The following is a 15,846-nucleotide window of genomic DNA, read 5'->3' as shown; positions in this document are numbered from 1 at the left end:
ATTTTTTTGAGACAGGAACTCATAATAGCCCAGATTACCTAGTAATTACTATATAGCCACAGATGACTTTGAACCCTGATTTTTGTGACTCAGCCACTTAGTGCTGGGATTAAGGGGATAGATCACCATGCCTAGCTCCTATCATTTTAAAATATAAACTCTTGGGGGGGGGGACTTTAATCAATAGAAACAAATAGCATATAGTAAACTATCATGAAAATGTTTTTATAAAATGACTTAAAATTAGGCGGTAATTCAAAACAGACACCAAAATTAAAATGTGGGTTTAGAAAATGTAAATAGTATGAACAAATATGCATTTTCCTACCTCACCCTTTATCATCCTCACTTTAGCTAACCACCAACAGCAAGGTTCTTTTTCATTTGCTCTGGAATAAACCTACATAAAAATTATAAAACAGAATATTCATGATTAACATAATTCAGAAGCAGCAGACAATAGACATTGAGGACATCTTAAAAAGTCCTTATGTATCTTTGAAATCATATGCCATATGACTTCAACCAAACTGTATATTTATGTTGACTTAGACAAAGATACATAATTGGAAACAACTTGAGAACTCACGGTTAAAAGCACTTTGCTTACTTCTCTGATCTATGTCAGTAATATTTAGTACTCTTGACATGGACACTTGAGAAAAGCTGTTATCCATTACATGACTAGATTTTCTTCTGTAGGTATTCAATGATCTACAAAAATGTATCTGAAATCATGTAAGCATCATTTTATTTTATTAAAAAAATAATAAAACCAATCCAAAGTTATAGACAAAGGTGACAACTACCTGTTCACTAACAACTACCTGTTCACCTGTTCACTAATGATCGCTCAGCTCACTAGGGTCCTAGCCTTCATCTCTTCTGAAGGCTACTCTGCTTTTCTGGCTCCCCCTCTCCATGAAAATGGATAAATTTATTCTGGCAATCTTTGAATATCACTTTTCTGGCTTTCATACACTACTAATTTCAGCTCTAGTAATTATCTCTAAGGAAACCACTTCAAGTTCATTTGCAATAGAACTTAAGCTCCATGATCTGCTGTGTCATCTCACTAGCTTCTGGAGTAAGCTTTATAATGCATTTCATTGGGCTTCAACTGTCATGCAACTAAGTTGAAAAAACAAAATGATATTCTTTACCCCTCCAAAGTCTTACCATAGAAACAAACACATAAACTGGCCTTTAACACAGCAAGAAGACCACAGGGAAGGAGATACCCAAGGGTTTTTGAAAAAGAAAGGACACATCTATTTACTTGGTAATATTATGGGTACACATGTGGAGGTCAGAGGACAATCCCCAGGTTGGTCTTTCCTTCTACCATGCCAGTTCTGGGGATCTAACTCAGATCATCAGCCCTGGGAACAAGTACCCATATTTACTCAGCCATACCAGCAGCTTAAAGACCCACAGAGGTTTAGATGACATCTGTATTTACAATTAAGATTTCTTGTAAAGCCAAACCCAGAATACACTAAGTACAGTTTTAGGCTAATAAAAAGTATGTTATTTCTCATTTAAATTGCAGAGAAAAGAACACAGGTTTGAACATTCAGAGACCTCCAACTAGACCCTGAAATACCATTGCTGCCCCAGTATTATCTTCCATTTAGCTTTCTCTTCCTTCATATAACTTTCACCTGTTATGACATTAACTATTCCAGCTAGAATATAACCTCATCAAAGGAAGAAGACTGTCCCATTTTGATGTACCTGATAGCCTGAGAAGAAAATTAGCATTAAGGACCTAACTTCATGTTGCTTACCTCTAACAAGTACCTATTTATTTGCTTTCTTCATACTATAAATATGCATGAAACTGTAAAAAAAACAATGCATTTTTAAAAAGATCTCAAAATCAGGCTTAGGAAGTAGGAAGTAAAAGAGACTATAAAATTGTAAGATAAATAAGACTATAAGGACAAAGTTTAATACAAAACCAATTTTAAATGAGTAGAGAATCGCAAGTACAATGATTTTGATTGAGTTTCAACAGCACCTTTTATTCCAAAAGCTCAATGGTAGATGAGCAGGTAGTTCACAGTATGCCCTATAAAAGGACATTTGGGCTATATACGTGATAGAAAAGTTATAGGTTTAAAAATATATATCAGAAAGATTACTACTACTAAAATTAATTTTAGATTACTAGTCTATCAAATAAAATTAGTTCTTTTGTTTGTTTATTTTAAACAGGGTCTCTTTATGTAGACTTGGTTGTTCTAGAACTCAGTACCATAGACCTGGTGGACCTTGAATTCATGAGGTCCACATGCCAGTTTCCTGAGTGCTGGATTTAAAGGCCATGTGCCACCACAACTGGCTCTAGAATTCTTAAAAAAAATTCCTTTAGAGGTAAGGCTCACATGCATGAAGAACTGGCTTCTAACTTGCTATGTAGCCAATGATGAACTATAAATTCCTGATCCTCCAACCTCCACCTCATAAGGGCTGAAGATCATAGGCATAGAATATCATATTCATACTTTGTTAGAATTATTACTTTCCTTTGTAAAACTATTTTTCCAAATTCATTTTGCTTAAAAAGTGAATAGAATAGTAACAAATATAAAAAGTATTATCTACACAAAGATTTAGAGATATGGCAAAGGTATACTAATGGGGTAAAGGAACTTGGAACAATAACAAGATATTCCCTGAGTGTGGCTGAATAGCCAAATATAAGTACCATATAACATTTCAAATCATTAACTAAAAGGGATACTCAAAAGAATATGCCCATTTCAACTTTAACACTCAAGGTAGTTTAAATACTGTTAAAAGCAAGGCATATTTTAAGAGAAAATTACACAGATGCCCTCAGTCCTTGGTTATTTCACGGCTTGGGGAACTCACCTCAACTTCATCACTTTCGTTTATATCTTTATTATAACCTACAGGTGGTGGGAATCTCACATCATGGAATGGAATCTGTCTGTCTGGCTGCCAGCTGAAAATAAACAAAATATTATTTGACATGCTTTTGGTGTTTAATGCAAACAGTGAACATGCTGCAATCACCTTTGGTTAAGTGTGACTCTTTTCCTGGTTTAGAGAAGCAAATGCCTTCAAATGGCCAGTTTTTGCTGAGCAGTGCATAATGGCAATATACAGACATTTAAAAGAAATCTACATGCAGCATAGCAACTTGGGTTTCCACATAAGTTTTTCTAAAGACAACAGATCAAAATTATTATTAAAAAGGTTTTTCTTCTAATAATTTTAACTCAGACTTTTAAAACCCACATTTATAACAGAAATTCCTTTGATGCTTATTGCAATTAGTATTGACAATTGTTAGTATTATCATCAACATAGTTCTACTTGCAAAATAATTCTGACTACATTCCATCAACCACAGAAACTATTCTCTACTTCCCAAAGCAAAATGGCAGTCAGCACATTAGCAATTCTTGACTCACTTGTCCCCCTTTAAATTTTAGATCCCACGAGGTAGTCAATTCTTGCCATAGGTAGCTGGATGCTGATCTACCGATGTATCAGCATGGACTGGGTTGGTGGGGGGGGGGGGTGTCTCCTAAACCATAGAAACCCAATGCAGACAGCCTACAGGAGTTCAATTAAATTGTCTAATTTCTTAATTTAAAATACTGCATAGTTTTAAAACACCATTTTTTTTTTTACTTACAAAGACATAAAATACCAAGTAACAAATTTTATAAGGACACTAGATGATTCAATCTCTTAGAGCAGTTACTTTTTCCATTAAGAAAACAGATCTGTTCTGTATAAAAACTTCTGTGCCTACGTGTCTATGAATGTGCGTGGAGAGGCCAGAAGAGAGTATCAGATAGCCTGGAACTAAAGTTTCAGGTGTGGAGAACTGAATAACAGTCCTTTGTAAGAACAGCAAGTATCCTTAACTGCTGCTGAGTAATCTTACTAGCTTCATAAAATGTCTATATTTTGATATAGGATATTTTAATAAAACTGTTGAGGAATATTTATTTGTCTTTTTTTCCTTTCTGTTTACAAGAAATATTGCACAAGAGGACAAATAAGTCAGAATTTGTGAAAATCTGTTGAGTGATGAAATTAGACTGACTCCTCCTGTAACTTATGAATATATTTGGAAAGAGTATAATTAAAATAAAGCAGAAAGGCTTTCTTGTATCCACTGATAACTAGTGACTTTTAACTTGTTACAAACTGTGAGATACATTTCAGTTGTATCCACTGATAACTAGTGACTTTTAACTTGTTACAAACTGTCAGATACATTTCAGTTGTATCCACTGATAACTAGTGACTTTTAACTTGTTACAAACTGTCAGATACATTTCAGTTGTATCCACTGATAACTAGTGACTTTTAACTTGTTACAAACTGTCAGATACATTTCAGTTGTATCCACTGATAACTAGTGACTTTCAACATGTTACAAACTGTCAGATACACAAATGCAAAACATAAATATCTTGGTTCTAAAGAAGTAACAATGACTTTAACTTTAACAAAGACTTTGTATCTTTAAGTACAGATACAAAGATGTTAAATACAGAAGGTTAAAAACTAAGCTATTCTTTCTAAAAGAAAGGATCCTATTCTATGAAATATACTGTGCTTCCTTTTACATTTTCCCGATGAATCTTTTTCTTCCTTCATCCCCCTTTTTAGATAGAAGCCAAAAAAAGAAGCACACAAAGAAAAAAGATTCTGCTTAATAGTTTACAGTTCATAGGAGAAACTAAGAGTAGTGAATCAAAATGACTATTTTTGAAAACAGTGTTTTACTAGTGAAGGAAATAAGCAGATAAAAATATAATCGCAATGAAGCTAAAAGCATGGCTTAGCAATTAAATAATTTCTACAGCGAATCTTAATTTGTTCTCAGCCTCCTTGTTGGGCAACTTACAAATAAATGCCTCTAACTCCAGCTCCAGAGATTTGATGCCTTTAGCCTCCATTAACATCTGCACTCTTGTTGCACATACTCACACAGATACACATTCATGAACATAATTAAAGTAAAAATAATAGTTTAAATACAAAAAAAAGATTATCCCCCAAATTACCCATGATACCTTCAATAGATGTGTGATATTATACTTGTCTATTGTTTAATGATGGATACTTAAAAAGTAAAAAGGCAATTATGGAACTTTTGTCTTTACACATTCAGGCAAAGATATTCTATTCAAACTTGTAGACTAACATTATTAGTCTGGAGCACTGAACAGGGTTTAATATTCTGTTAGTGCTTTCATCTATATCCTTCTAAATGTGTATCAGGCATCAAAGGTTACTACTTTGTCCTATTGATAGCTTAAAGAATCTAAGCTTATGGTCTAACTTCAGATTTTTATAGACAGTGAAATACAGGTCTATCCTTAATATTTTAGAAGCAAGGTATTTGTTTTATTGCTCAGTAACTGTGTCACCGACTGAAGTTTGGGAGATTTACTGAGATATAATTTATCAACCAATGAAATGATAATATTTATACTATTGACTTTTTCATATAGCCCATATTCCTAGATCTTTAAGTATTATTTTATGATCTAGAAACAAAAAGCAGTAATGATTACCTGCCATTATTATTGATTAAAAATATATAAAAAAATAAAAATAACCTAATAAGAAAGCATAATTTCTTCTAGTAAAATCAACCATATAATTAAAAATCAATATAAAATCTACAACCATTTTTATTGTAAACATCCATAAATTCCCACAAACTGTTTAAACTTTCAGCTCATTGAGAAGAATGTATTTTTGTTTTCATAATCAAATGGACTTAAGGATCAAGATTATATAGTAAGGATCTCTGAAGTCAATCATTAGCAAAAGAGGGCCTCCCACTGATTTAATACTGAGTTCTCTGGGAACCTCATTTTGTAATAGGAAAAAACACTCAAATCAGAATTTATTTTGCAAAACGAGGAAAAAAGGAATGGGTATAAAACATTAAAAGTCTTCAACATTAAGATTATATAGTGAGAAACTTACTTGTTTTCAAAAGCAACTGTTATAGAATCTTCATGGACATCTTTTACAAATGCCTGCAAGGAAAACCACAACAAATTAACTTTTAAGCTTGAAGAGCTCTGAAATTAAATTTTAGAGATATTTAAGAATAAAATGAATCGTTGAAAATCAGTTTCTGATGTCCCTTTCTTCACCAATCTATTTTGCTAGGTACTATATATTAGGCTTTAGGACTACAAATAATATAATACTAAATAAGAAAATTTGTCTCAGAGTTTAGCATCTCAAAGAGATTGCTACACTGGCCATGGAAATTTAGTGTTGAGTATGAAGTTAGAGGTACACTTTAGGCTACATTATTAAAAATTAAGAAACTTATTCTAGAACCACATGCCTAGCAGTAAAAATATGCCCGTAACTTATCCATAAGTGCTCTATTGACCTTTTCCTCTTTTCACTTACCTATCTTCTATTTGCTTTTTAGGTTTCAATTCAGGTAGAAACTGCAACTAACTTAAATTTAGATTATGCACTATTATCTCGAAAATACTTAGAATGAATTCAATGAACATCTACTAAGTAAGTGGACTGCTGCCTAAGATGTTCCTCTCCTAGCCCTGGTGTAAGGTCTGTTTTTTGGTAGTGCCATTACTTTGAAAAGGGAAGATATACTGGAAAGGTGACGTTTCTACTGACCCTTAAAGTATAAGGACAAACTAGCCAAAGACAGTAGAGGATAGAGAAAGACAACAAAAAGCATCTTGAGATTGTAAAAAAAAAAAAAAAAAAAAAAAAAAAAAAAAAAAAAAAAATCAATAAGAAAGCTGAGACGGAAGAATACAACTCAAGCAATAAATCTTCCCTTGAGAAGACAGCAGCACCAGCAAACCCTGCTCAAACTAGTGACAAAGTTATTTCCCCAGGATTCATTTCAGCAATATGGCACTGGCAGCACACCTTGGTGACTACCAGCTTTTACATGTATAATAAAAATTATGGAAAGTCCCACCCAATTTGCAAAAGTAATATCAGAGGCCAGACAAGCAATATGTGTATCAGGGATAAAATCCCTATTGGGAGCCCCTAAATGATGATATAAAGCCAACAATACAAAGGAGACTTCAAACAGCAGGAATATGAACTATGAGTCCATAAGCTGCAGGGAGCAGGCACAATATATCCTTATATTTACAGGTTTAAATAACGATGAATCCAAATTTTCTTCCCATCCATCTTATGTTGTTTATTTCCCATATGTATTTAAATGATTAAAAATTTTACAATATATTTGAACAACTGTGGTTTACTATTATTCTGATACTTTAGTATATAGCCTATTTCATAAGCAAGCATGCATCCAGTGTGCTAAGGAATTGTTTATCCTATTCAACAATAACTGTACCTGATTTTGAATTAAAAGTTGTGAGAACAGTTCACTCAGGACCTTTGTTTTATATATTATAGAATAAAATTATGGAGAAGAGGAAGGTGTCCTTTGTCCTCAGACAGAAGCTAATACCAAGTTAATAATGTATTTCTGGGGGAGATTATTAGACTGCCATCTAAAATCAAGACATCTATTATCCTTCATTTACTAAAAACAGGAAAAGGTAACCACTGTCCTCATAATCTTTGAAAGCTGTATGATGTTTGCATGCCTTGGCAACAGTACAACAGTGTATGTAACAGTACTAGTTCTTTAGAGTACAGTATATACTGAAAAAGTTAAACTCTTTAGTCAGCAAACCGAACTTTGGTACAGTTGGGTGGAAAATTGTCCTTTGCAAAGCAAAGTCTTTCAAAAGCTGGTCTTTGCTGTTTGTATTGTCTATGGTAGCCAGAAATGACCTATGGCTATTTACATTAAAATTAATTACAATTAAATTCGGTCACCCATACACCTGTCACATTTTGAGTGTTCAAGAGCTATGGATGGATCAATGGCTATTGTAGCATGCCCTATTGCTTTATTTACATTTACAGAGTTAAGAGTTTTCAAACTAACCATAAAAGTCAGCCTTAGTCTTATGGCTATACTATATGGCTGTATTCTTTTTTTCTCCTTACTTGCCTAAATTATTATCTAGTTTAATCATTATGCATTCAGTACATTTGCCTATTTCCTAAAAATGAAGTGTTCTTTCAAAGGAGAGCTGTAAATGGTATAACAGAGAGAGAGAGAGAGAGAGAGAGAGAGAGAGAGAGAGAGAGAGAGAGAGAGAGCAAAAAAGCCAAAAAATAAAAGAGGCAAAAAGAAATGTTTTCACAGTCCTAGAATATAATTCTGGATGAAAAGTGTCAGAAATAGTTTGAGTAATCATCGCATCCCCACAGAGCCAGTGCCACAGTGTTAATGAGGCTTATCTATGTATAGATATTTGCATGATTGTTTCAAAAATCAGTCGTTTTAGTCACTGTTTGCATTGTAACTGATATAGAAGGCATTTAATACCTTCTGGTTACTGCTTTACTAAGTAAATAAAAGAATCCCATCTGTGGACTCTGCCCTGCACACACAGTAAAGACAAGACATCCTGTCAGTTCTAAAGTCTTTTAGCAAATCTCCCCCACAGATTTTATATCTTTCTATGTGTTCTTATCATACTTCTTTTTTAAAACCTCTCTCTTAACTCATTCATAGGGTTTCTCTAGAGAGCTATCACCTCATCTACCAACTTGAAAAACTTCATTTTGCTGTGATTCTTTCCTATCATGATAAGTTGATGTTTGTAAAAACAACAGGTTGAGAAGATTTCTGTGATATACTCAAAGGCAGATTAGATGAATGCTCAAAGAGTTTCACCGCACCTGAAATGTAGGGCTATTAATGGGATCAGAGAACTTAGAGGTTGAGTTTTGTTATGAATTAAATATAGGCTCTAAAATCTTGGCTCTATCACATAACAGTTGCAGGATTTAGGAACCTCAGATTCCTCATTTTTTAACTAAAGACCTAGACCAGCCTTTTAAAGTTGTAATGTAACTATATACATATATAATTTTCATAAAAGATACAGAACTATAAATGCCTTTGTATTTCAGAATGTTAAATTCTCCCTCTATACTTTAAAAAGGCTTTAATGAAGCTATCAAACCAGAAGTTCTTAAGGGCAGGACTAAAGATTACATACAGTTCTCTACAGGCAGTCAGTCACTCGACAGTGCTAATGTTTTCCTAAGGAGAGATAAGACTTATCCATTGATAATCATGACAGATCCAAACACTGCTATTTAGGAAACTAAATGAAAGTATCAACAGTCAAATAAAGGGTAAAGGCTTAAAAAGTAAGATACACCAAGAAGGAATAGTTTGACAAAATTACTAAATAATAATGGTAATCTTTTGAAAAAAAAAGATTAAAAAAAGCAGTGACCAAACACACTAAGGTTGTTCACCAGGGGAAAAACAAAAATTAAGTCATCATAGCATCCCCCATTTAATGACAACTGGGCCAAGTCATAGCCAGAGGATATATAATAACCAGAACTATCTAATGTAAACACTACTTTATTAAACTGGTGCAGAAAGAACAAAAAGTCCAGTCGTATTTGGGTAAACTTTTATTCCTTTAAGACTTCTTCACATAGCTTAAGTTTTAAGATATCAAACTAGGGGTTAGAAAATCTAGTACCTATATTCCAGCTCATAACAATCTGTACATCTAACCCCAGGGGACCTGATACCCTCTTTTATAACTTCCTTGGTGCACAGACATACATGTAGGTAAAACACTTTCCTCCTAGAGCTAAATTACAGGGACATATAAGATGTGCGAGTCAAACCCAAGGTTTCATATATACAGTGAACTTTTACTCTCCCCACTTCACATGCAGGCCCTAGCAATATAAAAGAATGAACAATAAAACAATAGTTCTTCCATAAGTTCTAAGAATATGATTCACTCTGACTAAAGACATCAGTTACAAAGAAAACAGCATCTACTGACCTGTTTTCCTGATGTTTATATACTGTTCATATAAGTTACAGTTTTTCAGGTTTAGTGAGTTCCTAGGGTAACTAACAAAAGCAAGTTTCACAGCAGAGTCAAAGCTTTGTAATCGTATCTTTCCTTAATAAGAATTTATAGGAAATTATTTCAAACCAGAAGGGTTAATAAAAATGAATACTGATACATTAACTGGAGATTAATGACATCTTTGTGTCCAGTTTAAAAAACAATTATACAATTGTAGTTACGGGATGCTAAGGCAATGCCATAGTAACAAATATGAGCAAAGTATAATTATAATGAAATTGAAAAGTGGGCAACAAATAGAATCTACTTTATTTCTTCAAGCTGAATTTTATCACTTCATTGTTAAAAGTCTGATTTCAAATCCCAGATCCAAAACTTTCAGCATCCTGACAAGCACTAGTAATTATCTCATCTCCCTGAATATCTATGCCCCTTAAATAAATTAAAACATTGGGAGGAAATTAATAGAGGCAAAGTAGTGCCTAAGACTCCACACTTGGTAATAACTATTACCATAACCATGATCCCCACCATCTCCCAGAGTAGGCCAGAATCTGAGCTCCTAAGTACTACACTGCATAAAATTAGTAATTTTGAGGTTATCAAAATACATGAGTATAGAACTGGAATTGGACATTTTCAAGGTGGGGTGTTGCATTTACAAAGACACAAAATCTTACAAAGGATATGTTGATTTAGGAAGATAAAATATGGTAATTTACATCATTCATTTCTTTAACATGCAAATTAACACCGATACTTGAAGATTGCTAGATTTCAGAGAAAACCATGAATGTGAGTTTATTTAAATTTTATGTAGGCTTATAAATTTCTAAAGCTTGTGAAAGTTTGTGGTAAATCATGTATTTCTACAAGCCAATGTAGCTAAAATAATATATACGCTGAGCACTAAATACTTTGTAACCCCCTCCCCCTTTAAAGATAGGGTCTTACTACGTAGCCCTGGCTGGCATGCAACTCAAGAGATCCACTAGCCAATGCCTCCCAGGTGCTAGGATTACAGGTGTGATCCACCAAACCTGGCATTAAAAGACTTCAAATGTATATTATTGTGTATCAATAAAGTACTATATATGGTAACAATATTCAGCTAATGGGAGTCTATTCTCAGATGCTGGGCTTAAAACTAAGATGACAATATATTTGTGAATTTGCATAATTACACATAATTAGATATTAGCCATTATAGCTTGAAATTTAAAAGTTTTGTATATATCTTTAACATGGTTTACTAATTTTTATACTAGAATATGAAACCTAGAAATCTTTGCATATGGAGTACTCTCACATCTGAATGGCACACATTCTATATCAAAATGAAGTTAATGCATTATCATTCTCAACATACTCAAACTGTAATACACAAAAAAAACCTACAAGGGGCAGATGCATCTTGAATAAAGATGTATAGAAGTGCTTTGCAACATTACTGTTTTAAGCAATGCTTTTTAAAGATCATGTGAGACACAAATCAAAGTTTCTTCAGATTTTAAATATAACAGGTCTGAAAGGCTCAAAAACTAGTGCATGTTACCAACTTTTTCCAGGTTAAACAACAAAATTACCAAAAACAAACAAACAAACAAACAAACAAACAAAAAGGCCTAAAAGTAGAAGCCCTGGTGAGTACTAAGCCTAACTTTCAAATTTTAAAAAATAAACACCAAAAAAAGAGCCAGGTCTTGAAATGGCTCAGAAGGTAAAGGCTTGCAGACCTGAGTTCCATCCCCAGTAGCCACATGGTGGAGACAGACAACTCCTGAAATGTGTCCTCTGACAAATTTGGCATGAGATGTAAATAAGCATCCACTCACCCTCATAGTCACAAATAAATCTAATAATTTTAAAAATTAAACAGCAATAGAAAAAAATCCAAACTAGAACTGGTTGGCCGTTACCATGCCAGAAGCATGCTTTGTGAATTTGAAATCTTCATTTTAGTGATCATTTAGAGAAAGAATCAAATCATCCCTACAATGTGTTCTATATAGTTATTCTGTAAACTTAATGTGCTCAGGGGATGTATAACTATCCTTTACAATACAGTAGTTCTAGAAAGCAAATCAAAGACTAAATTCAATTATATTGAATTTGACTTACTTCGTTTTAAATTTTTTATTTCTACCAATTTAATGAACAAGGTCCCTTGTTTTTCCATAATGGTCTTTACTTCTCATCTGTGTTATCAGTTTCACCAGAAAACAACTCAGCATGTCTCCACTTTATGTTTCCAGTCAATATTCGAAGTGATGTAAAATTTAAACCTTTTTCAGGATACTCAGTACCCTTCTCTTAATATAGACCAGTTGAAACGTAACAAAACAAAACAAACCCCACCAAAACCAAATTTAAACACAATAGCAATTTTTCAACATTTAGAAAAAGTACTACGTGACCCCTCAGGGAATCAAAGGATAATTTATAACCTATTCCTTTTTGTTCACCTTCAAATTAAGAAGTTGCTGAAAAACAATGCCAGGAAAAGAGCCAGGGGATTAATAGTGAAAACAGAGCACTTAAAAAAAAATTTCCACTCAGTTTTCAAGCAAAATTACTGGGGCCAAGAAATCCTTCAAGAGTAGGATGTGCTACTTGTCTTACATGGCAAGCCAACTTCATTAAAAGCCACTAACAGTGGACTCAAATCTAAGCTGGTATTAGAGATGAACAAAATACTACTTAAGTATTATCCCTTGCTCATCTGTGTCTCAGTGCCCCAACTCTAGCAACTAAAACTGTCATTCTAGAACCTAGAAATCTTCTAATGCAAACTAACCCAAACTAACTGGAACATTTTTTATTACAGCAAATTAAAAAAAAAAAACTGCACTGATAAAATTAGTAACATAAATGCTGTGTTCTGTCTCCTTCAATATACAACAAAAAGGATATATTTTAGTATAAACAAGTATTTTACAAACTTCCCTCATTCAGTAATTATCTTCCAGTCAATGTCTCCATAAAAAGCAATTTACCAAGTCACTTTTCCTGAGTTTAGCCTAGTATGTCGCATTTGAAATGTCCAAGTTATTCTACAATAAACTTAAAACTGCTGGACAATGGCAAAAGCTACTTTTCATGCTTCCTTCTTCATGCACCTTCTGTTAATAAAATATTCTAGTGAGGTGGGCCTTACAGAGCTTTTAAACATTGAAAAAAGGAGACTCTATAACATTGCTAGATCTACATTGCAGTATCAAGAATCATACTACAGTACATATATTTTAAGATTCCTTTAAAATTATACGATGTTACTTGATACTCAATGGTATAAAAAACTCTCAGTAGTTCCATGAATGCCTTATTTAAAACCTCAAGAATATAGCCAACTACAACACTGCCAAAGTCAAAGCGAATATACTCAAGTTTATACACTTCAGCGCACAGAACAGACATTCTAAACCGTCCTGGTAAAAATTCAGTAGCAATCCTACAGTCCCCGTTAATTTCCTGAAGTTCTGTGGCACAAATTCGGGTCCTTGAGAACTTAAACACAAAGGAAAATTTAAAATAAGCAGACTTAGTAATATTTTTAGAAGGCGCAACATGCGTATCCCTGAATTTCTCCCAGTTGGTTAAGAGGCTAGGAGGCCGTGGATATCGGCTTTGGCTAGCGGTTTAAACGGCTCTCAGATGTCATGGTCTTTCAGAAACTTTTAGGTCTAAAACCCTCCTTCGAAATTCACAAAGAGGCCACTAAAGAGCCATTGTGATTCCGGGCTGCCTATAGCTTCTTACTACTCCCTCCACACCCCTCGCCCAGAACCGGGGAGCTCTCCAAAGTCTGGACTGTGGGCCAAAAACCGGGAGCCCAAGACTCCTAACGGCCGTCCCGCAGGGCAGGGGGCGGCGGGGCTGAGGCTCCCCCGTTTCCCTCACGGCTCCCCGCGCGTCAGGCCCCGAACCCACTGGGAGAGGATTATTTGGGAAAGCAGGACTAAGCCGCTGCTGCTACTTCCAGCGGCACCGGCCCTATGGCCAGATCCCCTGCCCTCGCATTCTCGCTTAGCTGACCGAACTCGGCCGCTCAATCGCCCTCAGCTCCCCGGGCTCCTTTCGCGTTCTGCCAGGCGCCGGGGCCTCAGGCGGGAGTCAGAGCGCTGAGGCGGGCTCTAGGCCCCGACTCCGCCGCTCCCACACAACCGACAGCCCGCCGCTCCCACCGTGCCTGAGGGGCCCGCCCGCCGCCCTGGACACAAGGGAGGGAGGGAGGCCGAGGACCGGGCCTGTCCGGTAGCCGGTTACCTTGTAGAAAGCGCCATTGGAGCCCCGCACTTCCACCACCAGCTCCTCCATCTTCTCGTCCGTCCTCGAGCCGGGAGCCCGCCTCCGAGAGGTGGGCTGCAGGCGCTCGTGGCCCAGCCGTCGCCGCCGCCGCCGCCGCGTTACCGCACGCCACCCGGCAGCGGCGCCGCCGTCACTGCCACCGCCCGCGCTCGCCGTCCGTTGGCTTCACTGCCCGCCCTCTCAGGCGCGGCCCCTCACCGGAAGTGAAACCGAAACGCTCCCCAGCGCCTGACTGACTGAGGCGGAGGGCTCAGCCGCGCCTCCTGTAAACAGTCAAACGACATCATGTGACCAGCACAGCCCCTCCCCTTTGACCCCGCCCCCTCCGCTCCGCCCTCTTCTCCTCCTGGGCAGCCAAGCACGCGCATGCGCCCTCCTAGGTACCTGCCAGGGTACCGGGGCGCACCCTTTGGCGCGCGCACGCAGAGAAAGGCGGGAAAGCTTAAAGGGTAGTAACAGGTCTCTCTGCCTATGGCCCTCCGCAGGGACTAGAGGCCTCTTCTATACAGGAGGAAGCGAGATCATGGGAAACGGCCTCCAGTTGTTGAAAGTGGGGCCCGACCAGAAGTGGAGGGGCTTTGGGTAGATTTCTCACCGCACTGGCTTGGGACCTGTCTGAACTGGAAGTCGGGGCGAGAGGGGAAGCCAAAAAAATGGTAAATTCGATTGGAGAACACTTTGATCTAGGAACAGTGATAACCACATTGACCCCGTCTTCTGGGACCCTTATGGCCAGAGTGCAAAGTACATCACTGCTCTACTACCTAGATGTTTGGGGAAGTATTGTGGGAACTTTGAGTATTTTTTAAGGGCCTATAGGGTGTGCCAGAACTTCAGGAAATGTTATCACTTTCTCAGACAGTGCTGTCCTGCACGTTTCCGTTCATACTTTTACTTGGAATTCGTAATAAAAAGAGGAGAGAGAGAGAGAGATACACTTGTTAATTTCCTTTTACTTGACTTCTGCCTCTTCTAAGTGTACCAGAGGGAGGGCATCAGCAAAACAGTCATGCAGCTCTCTGCCTTTGCTTTTCTATAGCAGAACCAAAATAGCCTTTCCCCTCTTCGGCCTCTGTACTGGGCTTATATCCAGTCTGACCCATGCTCCCTTAATCCAGAAGGCTTGCATCCAACTGAGAAGTTCATTGAATGTGCCAAGCACTGTAGTAAGTACCAGTGAGTCCTTGGTGAGGTAGCAGCAAAAAACTGTCACTGTTGAAAATTGAAAGCTACATGAGTAGATGGGCAAAATTCAGCTTCTCAAAACTGTAAGTGTGGGGCTGGAAAGGTGGCTCGAGGGAGTAAAACATTTGCTATGTGAGCATGAAATACTGAATTTTCAAATTCCTAGAATCCATATAAAGCTGGGCCTAAGTGCCTAAGTAAGCATTCCCACAAAGTTGGTTCCCCAGAAGTTCACAGGCCAGGGTGCTGTATCTAGCTTTGAACAACAAAAAGAGAGTCTCTGTCCCTGAGTAGAAGGCAAGAACTGCATTGGAAGTTGTCCTTTGACCTCCACACATATCCTGGGGCATATGTGTGCCCATACGTACACACATGGATGCATATCTACACATATTCACATGAA

General features: G+C 36.8%; 1 protein-coding gene across 9 annotated transcripts in view; it reads right to left on the bottom strand.

Annotated features, from left to right (window-relative positions):
- The window catches only part of Fmr1 (fragile X messenger ribonucleoprotein 1), a 35,704-nt gene extending 21,201 nt beyond the window's left edge, over nt 1–14,503 (bottom strand). For 4 of the 9 annotated variants that reach the window (XM_052170623.1, XM_052170624.1, XM_052170626.1 and 1 more), the window contains exons 1-4: nt 14,217–14,502; nt 5,995–6,047; nt 2,881–2,974; nt 329–400 (exon numbers count right to left, since the gene is read on the bottom strand). In XM_052170623.1, the coding sequence (XP_052026583.1) occupies nt 329–400; nt 2,881–2,974; nt 5,995–6,047; nt 14,217–14,267 (270 nt within the window). In that variant the 5' untranslated portion in view covers nt 14,268–14,502. Of the gene's footprint in view, nt 1–328; nt 401–2,880; nt 2,975–5,994; nt 6,048–14,216 lie in introns of all 9 variants that reach the window. The other 5 variants (XM_052170625.1, XM_052170627.1, XM_052170628.1 and 2 more) reach the window with 2 other exon arrangements.
- Between the last annotated feature and the right edge of the window lie 1,343 nt (nt 14,504–15,846).

Source organism: Apodemus sylvaticus, chromosome X (assembly GCF_947179515.1).
Source record: "Apodemus sylvaticus chromosome X, mApoSyl1.1, whole genome shotgun sequence".
Lineage (NCBI taxonomy): Eukaryota > Metazoa > Chordata > Mammalia > Rodentia > Muridae > Apodemus > Apodemus sylvaticus.
The sequence above is the reverse complement of the archived record's forward strand: the minus strand, read 5'-3'. Positions and strand labels throughout refer to the sequence as shown.